This window comes from Pseudoliparis swirei, chromosome 6 (genome assembly GCF_029220125.1).
Source record: "Pseudoliparis swirei isolate HS2019 ecotype Mariana Trench chromosome 6, NWPU_hadal_v1, whole genome shotgun sequence".
NCBI lineage: Eukaryota > Metazoa > Chordata > Actinopteri > Perciformes > Liparidae > Pseudoliparis > Pseudoliparis swirei.
This window is the reverse complement of record NC_079393.1, coordinates 16,376,965-16,386,928: the sequence shown is the minus strand read 5'-3', so window position 1 is coordinate 16,386,928 and position 9,964 is coordinate 16,376,965. Positions and strand designations below refer to the sequence as shown.

Below are 9,964 nucleotides of genomic sequence, written 5' to 3'. Positions count from 1 at the left end.
ACTGGACCAGTTACTGTCCGTCTGTCATTGCTTTGAAGATTATGCAAACTAATTGAAGTGCGGGTCTATTTTTCAGACATGCTGCTCTGCTCTTCACGATTCCCCCGGTTTCCTCCAGTGCACACACGACTGCAGCACAGCACTTTTTGTGTGGTGCAGTGTGTAATTCCTCCCGTCAGGCAGCAGACCCGCAGGGATTGGACAAGGTTTCCATGTGACGGTAGAGCCAATAAATCAGACCGCATTGACTCTCTGCACTAACCCAGTTAAATTCAGAGCACATATTAGATTAAGACAATGAAAACACTAAACTACTTCTTCCATCATTAACCCTTTTATTCATGGGAAACATGTATCACTACATGAAAGAGGGAAGATATGGACACATATCACATGTGGGCTCATTTCACAATAACACGGATAACGGATGTCATTATCTTAATATAAAAAATCTAAGCGGTCACACACACACACACACACACACACACACATGTGCGCCACCCCACACACACTCACAGAGTTTACAGCTGCTAATAGTATTTTATTTTATTCTCTTGACTCACTTTGAAGAGAATGCTTTACTCAGACCAATTTTTCAGTCAAGCTTATTTTTTGGTGTCTTATTTGATAGTATATTATCTTCTTCTTATATTTATACTTGTCATACATCTTATGATCACTGTTTTGGTCACAAAGCCGTCACATTTTACTGTTTGGTAAAAAGAGCATATAAAAAAACATAATGCACAAGCTTGTGTACTTGGTTCAAAGAGGAACATATCTTGTCTAGTAAATCCCCTAATCACACTCAATCAAATGTACTTCTTCACAATAAACCACATTTCCACCAGATTGAATTGATATAGAATTCAGAAAGAGCATAGTTTTAAAATGAAACACAACAAAAAATCAGTGACAGCTGGAAAACGTTCCATTGATAAATGAATGGACTGCACAGTGAGAACACAACTCGTCTATATCTTAACAACATTCTAGTCATCTCTGAGTCATCCCATTATTTTAACGTGGGTCACTGTTTTCGGCCTCATCGCACCGTACGGATGTTCTTGAACCGGCACAGGAGCAGGTGCTTGAAGGTGTTTTTGAAGGTGGCGTTGCAGAGAGCGTAGCAGGCTGGGTTGATGGTGCTGTTGATGTAGCACAGCCAGTAGCCGATGGTCCAGAGGGAGCTTGGGATGCAGATCGAACAGAAGGTGTTGATCAGGACCATCACGTTGTATGGCATCCATGTGACAACAAAAGCAACCAAGATGGCCATGATGGTGCGGGTCACCTTTTTCTCCCTGTAAGAAATCCCCTTCCTTTTCCACTTTGCCACGGCACTCTGTTTTGTCACCTCGAAAAAAGAGAGTAGAAGAAGAGGGTGTTTTTAAATGTAGAGTTTTTTTCGTAACTTGGGGGCATTGGAAAAAGCTGTGAACAAAACGTTGCCATGTTGGCATTTCAGGCTAACTTGATAGCTAAGAGTTACTTATTTACACATCCAGCAGACGTGGAGCAACATTAGCTTTCTTTTTGAGTCACCTGGCAAATGTATGTCTAATATTCACTCTCTTGTAGCCTAGTTTTGGTTTAAGCAGATTATTAAAGAGAAAGAAGAAAACCAAACAATATTTTTTCAGTGTTGTGTAAGTGTCTACATTCATGCTCGCACTTATGGAGCGGTGCGTTAAACTAAATGTAAACATTGGCATGTCAGAATAACAATGGATATGTTTTATCTTCAGCATGTTCATCATCTAACATTTGCTGAAAAAGAATAAACAGAAAGTACAGTTGAGGCTGATGAATGTGTTACGTTTTGCAGATATCTAAATAAACTAAAGTATTGAATGCTTTAAAAAAAAGTGTTTTATATACAGGACTGTCTCAGAAAATTAGAATATTGTGATGAAGTTCTTTATTTTCTGTAATGCAATTCAAAAAACAAAAATGTCATGCATTCTGGATTCATTACAAATCAACTGAAATATTGCAAGCCTTTTATTCTTTTAATATTGCTGATTATGGCTTACAGCTTAAGAAAACTCAAATATCCTATCTCTAAATATTAGAATATCATGAAAAAGTATACTAGTAGGGTATTAAACAAATCACTTGAATTGTCTAATTAACTCGAAACACCTGCAAGGGTTTCCTGAGCCTTGACAAACACTCAGCTGTTATAAATCTTTTTTTTAACTTGGTCTGAGGAAATATTAAAATTTTATGAGATAGGATTTTAGAGTTTTCTTAAGCTGTAAGCCATAATCAGCAATATTAAAAGAATAAAAGGCTTGCAATATTTCAGTTGATTTGTAATGAATCCAGAATGCATGACATTTTTGTTTTTTTAATTGCATTACAGAAAATAAAGAACTTTATCACAATATTCTAATTTTCTGAGACAGTCCTGTATATTGAAATTCAAGGGACCAGTTATTACAGTTGTCTTAACCAAATTTTATGACGACCGATCCAATAGAGACATTTCACGCAAAAACGTGGAACTAGAGGGTCAGTGGGTGGCTACACACCTTCACGGCAACTCATCTGATAGTTGAGATATTTCTGTGGGGAGCAGATTGGTGGAACGACCAACAGCGCCCTGGAGCTGTAAGTCTGATTTCATTTGTGTTTTCTTTAGCCATCTGAATGACAATGTCTGAGCAGGAAACAACTTTACCTGAAACAGTCTCTTTGTGGCCAGACTTTGTCTGTCAACAGCTGAGTCTTCTGGAGAAGGGGTTTGATTCGTCTTTTTCTTCCCATTGGAAGCTTTCTGTAAAGAAGTTGGCACCACCGTGTCCTTAGACGTTGACGCGTTGCCCGCCGTAGAGTCCACCGGGTCAGCGACTTCCTCCTCACGGAGCCCACTTCCATTCTGCTTGTGCAGCATTTCCTTCTCTTTCCCATCTTTAGCCTCCACCTGAGCTTCTCTCGTTGTGATGCAGTTGTTCTGGCGCTCACAGCCCTCCTCCTGGCTGTGGGAGGGGCCTTCCCCCCGACTGGTACCTGACGTCTTCCTGCTGTCCCCCCTCATGCGGCAGCGGCTGGCCTTGGATATGCGCCAGTAGAGGTAGATCATGATGGCCACTGGGAGGTAAAAAGCTGCTATGGCTGTCCCAAACGTCACCGCAGGATTTGAGAAGAACTGGATGGAGCACTCACCTGGCGGCACGATTCTCCCGCCCACAATGAACTGCCAAAACAAAATGGCTGGAGCCCAGAGGATGAAGGACAAGACCCAGGCCGCAGCAATCATCAGACCCGCCATCTTGGTGCTGCGGCGGGCCGGGTAGCTGAGCGGTTTGGTGACACAGAAGTAACGGTCAAAACTAATGATGAGCAGGTTCATGACTGACGCGTTGCTGACCACATAATCAACAGCTAGCCACAGGTCACACACCACTGCTCCCAGGGGCCAGGAGCCAATGACTGTATAGACAGTGTAGAGGTTCATGGAGCAGACGCCAATAATCAGGTCTGCACAGGCCAGGCTGAACAGGAAGTAGTTGTTGACAGTCTGCAGGTTCCTGTTTACCTTGAGAGAAACAACAAGGGGCAGGCTGTCAGATGCTAATCTTCTTCTTGTGCGATATGATGTGTGTTTTCTCATATTAGATTACCTCACTGCACACAGTTGCACATGCTGTATTCTTATCTCTGTGTCTTGGTGTACTTTTAAAAGGTGTTTGGAGATGAAACTTTAATCATAAATGATCAAAACAAGAAGAAAAAACAAACCTTTATAGACAGCATGACCAGGATGTTCCCAATGATGGTGATCAGACTCACAGATCCAGCCACCAGGATGAGGAGAACAATCTCCACAGTCGAGTACGGGCTTCCAGAGAAGAGGCTGGTGTTATTACCACTGCTGATGTTGGTGGTGTGGGAGAAATGCTGAGTCTCCATGCTGTCTGGTTTTGGATATCTGTCTCAGGCTCAAATCATATCCGTACAATACCTGATAAACAGAAAGATGATGACGTAATCAGCCTTTTTAAATAACATGTTGCCCTTTTGTGATGCCAGTTTGTTCATATTTGTGTGTGTTTCTCTCCGTCAGCACATTTACAGAAGCAAAATCATGTGTAGCTTTCAGCGTGTAAACATTTTGCAGGTGTTTGGTTCTTTTTGAGTTCATGGCTTTGCTAAGGTGTGAAGGATGAACAGGTGAGAAAATATGGACTGCAGCAGCTGTGTTTAAATGATACAGCAGTCTCCATCATACTCATATCAGAAACAACACAGGCGGAATCTGCACAGCCTGTAAATCAGCTGCCATTGTATAATCAGCTTGGAGATGTTGCTATCGCAAAAAACTATTGAAACCATGTTTGACTCTGACACTTGGTTGGAGGTATTGTTACCTTCGCATTGAAAATGCGGAAGGTTATGTTTTGATCGCCGTGTATTCATTTATTTATTTATTTATTTGTATGCGTGTTATTCGCATAAGTAAAAAATATTAAACCGAATCGCATGAAATTTGGTGGGATGATTGGTTATTATCCGGGCACCATTTGATTAGATTTTGGGATCGATCGGGTCAAAGGTCATGGTCAAGGTCATGAAAAGGTCAACATCTTTTTTTTACCATAGCGCGGTCAATTTATATCCAATTGGCATGCAAATAATGCCAACATGTTCATAATTCAATGCCCAATCTTGTGATATGCGAAAGTATGCGCTCTACTGAGTGCCCATTCTAGTTTTACTTGTATGACTGGTTTCTTGAATGAGCTACTCTCTTCACCAACATCACAAGTGTGCGTAAAGTCTTAATTCTAATCAAATTCAGGTTGAATGAGACCATATAACAAGGCCACCACACCCCTGCAGAGCTCTTGAAAGACACAAAATGACCCTTGAGAGTGTAAGCAAATACAAATACTAAGGCATAAATGAGTCATTTCCTAATAACATCTCTTAGTTATTTCAGTATGTGTAGAAATGGATTTCCACCCACTCTAAAAATATAGGCTCTGCATTCAAGCATCCTCGGTGTCTAAATATATATAACTATAGTGCACTCGGTAGTGTATAGAGTATGTTTTAAAATGGATTGTGTATTAAAAATGTCCCCAGGCAAGCAAACAAACAGCAAAACACCATAATGAAGGCAAAGTATCGTCTCATCGGTTACTGCTATGTTGAAAACCAAGATATATCATAGATCTGCAATTTACACAGAGTAGCAATGTGATTAACTGATTTATTCTGATCAGAAAATCAATGTAAAGAGACTTAGTTGAGACCAGAAGGTTGTTGCACACTACTAAAACCATGTAAGTGACTCCATAAGGCCACCTGATAACATCATAGAGTACCTGAGAGATGTTTCCTTCCTGCTCTTACAGCCAGATTAAACTTCATTACATCATCTCTAACTCTATCACTTACTCATCAAAGACCCATGCTGGTGCCTTTTCTGTAGCAGATGAAAAAGAGCGTGTGTGTGTGTGTGTGTTTAGTTTCGCAGTAATTCTCAGGACCTCGTCTTGACAGCCTGTGATTCTATTAGCAGAAAAGTTTTGTTTTTATTAGTTTATAACCCCCTAAAACTAAGAATCGTTGTTTCAGACCACCATGTCGGTACCGTTGCCCAAAACGGTCAAACCAAACTGTCTTTATCAAGACCTTTTGCATTTTTGTGTGAAGGCCACCGTAGTTCTTCGAAACTGTGATAACTTGAGCCACAAAGTGCAAAACTGTTCTATCGCTGTCTAACTTCCATTGCTCCTACAGTAAGTAATTATTATGGTATGGGTGGCCTCTGAGTGCGGCGAACAGCGTTACAATGGTTTTGCACTAGAAAGGGGAGAATGAGAGGAGGGGTATTTGGTTGGTTGCAATCTTTAACTACGACGCTCGATGCCACGAAATCCTATAAACTGGTCATTCACATTGTCATTCTGGGACAAAGCTCAGGTAACTCTGACATGTTAGGGTTAAGACTCGGTTTCAATTCAGTTCAATTTCATTTACATATCACACAATTGCATTAGGGTGTTTTATTATTGTGTAAAACTTCTCCACGTTACGTTCAGAGTCAGGCTTGTAGCAGCAATGGTTGACATAAGATTTGTCTTAACGTGAGTCAATGCAATGTCCTCCTGAGCCGTGGTGGTATCAAGTATCAGTAAACATTATTACAATTGCAATCCTGTGTTAATAGTTGTAAGGTAGAGAAGTATTAGCATTTTTAAGTGTATAAAGTATAAACCTGCAATAAGTGATTTTTAGGCATCTTGGGGGGCAGCAAGAACGTCTCAACATGTCATCATCTTTTGGGTTGATATGAGGGATGAGATAGCAAACAGCTACTTATTTAAATACCCAGCAGATATTGAGCATTTAGAGTTGTGTTTCTGGCCACCTGTTCAATGTAGCTCCAACATCTTTCTCTAGCTCTGTTTTTGCTATGTGCCCCACTTTGTTTACCAGCTTGATAACTGTTTCTGTCTGTTGTTTGTTCCCCTAAAAGCAGCTGAAGTCAAATGTACATTATGAGAGTAAACCTGTAAAGTTTACGGTTGAAAAGCTGGAATGAGCTAAAACTCACAATTTTAATTTTTTTATCATCAACATTTTTAGAATATACACACACACATGGCCACATCTAAACAAGCTGTCTTAAAAATAACCTTTTGTGAAGATGCTCCCATTTAATTGATGTGAAGTTGGTTATCGGAGATCACGACCTGCTCACAAGTCCATCCTCACTCCCTTCCTTCATTCACACTGATAAAACCTACATTACAGGACCTCCCTAATTTTAATCCAGGGCTACTGGAGAGAGTCAGAGAGGGAAACTGTATTTCTCTGACAGACACAGAAACACAATAATTAGATCCAGCAGATGCTGCCTGCAGGAGCTGTACCGGTAATATGCTTCTACTCATCTGGCAGGGTGAGCTCGGCTTTAAAAAGTCCGTACGTCTTTGATATCACGGTCGATACAACGGTCGGCTGCAGAGCCAGGAGTTACGAGGAGGGGCTTGTTTGCAGAGACAAGAGCATATACGTTATACGGTTTCATCAAAAGGAGGATTTAACGATTACAGGGATCAAAGAGTTCTAGTATTTAATTATTTAATTAAAAAAGAGATTCCTATCTCATAAAGGTTTCTAATGTTTAATATATTTTTTCAGGACAAACATATTTCAAACGGGAAGTCTGTGACATCGTTTTGGATATTTGCACAGATGGGATTTAAACTCAGCCAGCAACTATAAAGCTTGTAAATACATGTATGACATTGAAAGAAAGACCAAAACAAATACAGTACATACACTTAGTTTCAGGCATCTTTGAGGTCACACACTGTCTAATTTGTAAAAGCAACGTTTGACTAATTTGTTTGTGGGTTTCTTATTTTTGTTTGAAGCAAAGGTTCCTGAGGTTGTTGCACTCGTTAAGTTGGTATGCCACACAAGTTTGTTGGGATTTCAGAGGAGTCCAGAATCTGAAGAGTGGGACATTTCACATCAACCTGAGCTTTGGCTTCGCAGAACAGTTTAACAGACAGAAGAGAAAAAAAACACTAAATATTCAACCCTGCATGGCCATGGAGCCAAAATGAAAAAAAGTGTAGAGGAAAGAAGAAAAAGAAAACAGAATAACAAACCAGATAACAGAGTGAACAGGAGTGGTAACACAAGTTGATTAAGGGAGTCAAGCTCAGGGGACAGAAGGAACATATTTAATTGGAAAATATTTGTTTAAACATGATTTCAGGCAGAAGCTGTTTGAAATCCAGTTTCCCTCTGAAACACAAATGCAGTGTAATCAGGGGGATTCCTTGGGAGCATGGAGACCGGGGAATCCAGAGTCAGGACCTGATGCTGGTGCCTAATTGAAACCTTTCAGTAATGATGATACACGTTTCTAAAGCAGCCGTAGGGAACAATAAAACCCAGTCCTACTCTTCAATCCTGAGAAGCATCCTCAGGAAGCTGAAACCCGATGCAGAGGGTAAAGTTTCAATCAATAACGGATCACATTGACTAATGGTGACATTCAATCAATATTTGAATGTTCCCTTGATATTTCTTCATCTTTCTATCATGGATAATTTTGTAATATATCGATAAGACTAACAAGAATGACTTAATTTGACTCAGTATAGTTGAAATTAAGCTTTTTTTACTTCACAGAATAAGAAAGCAGGTAAAGGAAACATATTTCTGACTGTAGGTGCCAAAACATACTTGACTCTACTGGTGCCTTGCCTAACAGATATTAATATCTGCTCCAAGTAGCTGTTCCTTAGGTTCGGGTCATTTTCTAAATAAGTATGTAAATATGTGTCCTTGTCTTTGCGACAAATCCAGAGAGATGTTTTCTTACCTTGTTTGCTGGGAATGACATGGATGAGCTGTTTTAGTTTGGTCCATATTCCCCTCACCTCTGTGATCACACTGGAGCCGAGAGAGAAGCAGAGAGTAACCCAACAATGATGTCGCTCCTCCTCTGAGAAGAACCAGTGTGTGTTTGTGCGTGTGTGTGTGTGTGTGTTGAAGGGAGACAGAAAGAGAGACTGACATCAGGGAGGGGTTACCAGGGCTATTAGTTGTGTTGCATCCCTTAAGCTATGGGTCACACATTTGAATAAACAAGAGACAGAGACAGGAGAGAAATGTTTGTTTCAGGACCATGGAAAGCACTGGTCTCTAGCACAAACTCCTCATGTTTCCATCGTTACAAAAAGCTGATGATGTGGAGAGAAGTTTGACTGGCGGTGAAGTGAAATATAATAGGAAGGCACTATTAAAACAAGACAAAAGGAAAGGGTCGCACTGTTATACTGTAGCTGCAGGGCGTTGACCTTTAAAACTCTGTTGATTTGACCTTTTAACCAAACCTGTGACGCAGTTTGCCCCAGTTGGTGGATGACCTTACTTTGATGGATTTACTACAAAGAATAACGGTCCATCTCCATGAAACAATATTGCGAATGAGACAAGCAACCTGCGATCAAACAGACCCGTTGATTTGATATGAGAAAGTATGAGTTGATTCATTGTGCTTGTCCAGACTGACTCTGATCACAACTCCATTGATCTGTTACTTTGCATGTCCTTTGATGTCATGTAAACTGTAAGATATCTGCACATTTTATATTCTGTATAAGCACTGTGATTTAATGTAAATAATATGTTTACATTTTATGAACTTTAGAACTTGACGGTGCATCCACGATCATGAGTTCCTCTTCTGCGGTTTCACCATTTGTCTTGGACACAAATCAATATGAGTGTTCCTTACACTTCGAATTAGTGTCTGCTTATGTGAATGGACTAGTTAAAAGTAATCAAATCCTTTGTTTTCATTCTGTCGCATCGTATATGTTTTTTTTCTGTGGAGTTACGCTTACGTGTGTTCAAAAGTCAGACACAGAAACAAAAATAAATGGAAGTGTTTAGGGTTAAAAGGAGGACAAACAGAAACCATAAAGGATGCACTGCTGCAGGGCATGCAATGAATATTATTGCAAAGCACCTTAAGTAATAAAAGCTATCACCCCTTGCACACAATTTACACTGCCCTTTCCTCTCTTATATCATTCTTCTTATTTAAACGCATTTGCTGACTTCCTCTGTTTCTTGTCTATGTAAGCATAACAGCCCAACACTATAAGTCCTAAAAGATATATATCTATATATATATATATATCTCCTCCCAGTATAAGAGAATACCATCATTCAAAAGTTTTCATCCACCACTCTATGTGCATGAGGAATATAAAAAACAGCTAACAATGAAGCCTTTTTCACTTCTCTATATGAAGCAAAACCCCAAGGCTGCAGGGAAATGAGGTCATCCAGTTGGAGCCACAGCGTCTGTTTGAATGGAGAAGCACAATAGCAGCCCTCTATTTACACTTCAGACAAGACGGCCTTGTATTTTCAGAAATTCATTGGTGCATCTTACTGTCAAAGAAGATGTGGAAAT

The 9,964-nt window shown here is 40.1% G+C and overlaps 1 protein-coding gene across 1 annotated transcript; it reads right to left on the bottom strand.

Annotated features, from left to right (window-relative positions):
* Positions 1-358: 358 nt before the first annotated feature.
* On the bottom strand, positions 359-3,918 carry LOC130195472 (muscarinic acetylcholine receptor M2-like). The gene is made up of 3 exons (XM_056417008.1): positions 3,748-3,918; positions 2,687-3,544; positions 359-1,357 (listed from the first exon to the last, which is right to left on the bottom strand). The coding sequence occupies exons 1-3, from the start codon at positions 3,916-3,918 to the stop codon at positions 1,046-1,048; spliced, it is 1,341 nt and encodes a 446-aa protein (XP_056272983.1). The 3' UTR covers positions 359-1,045.
* Positions 3,919-9,964: the final 6,046 nt, after the last annotated feature.

Bases quoted from the DNA above. Each gene is read 5' to 3' on its own strand.
- LOC130195472 (XM_056417008.1), bottom strand. From the start codon at position 3,918: ATGGAGACTCAGCATTTCTCCCACACCACCAACATCAGCAGTGGTAAT. The intron at 3,545-3,747 runs GTTTGTTTTTTC...GTTTCTCTCAAG, and splicing joins TGGTCATGCTGTCTATAAAG to GTAAACAGGAACCTGCAGAC. The intron at 1,358-2,686 runs GTAAAGTTGTTT...TCTTTTTTCGAG, and splicing joins CCACAAAGAGACTGTTTCAG to GTGACAAAACAGAGTGCCGT.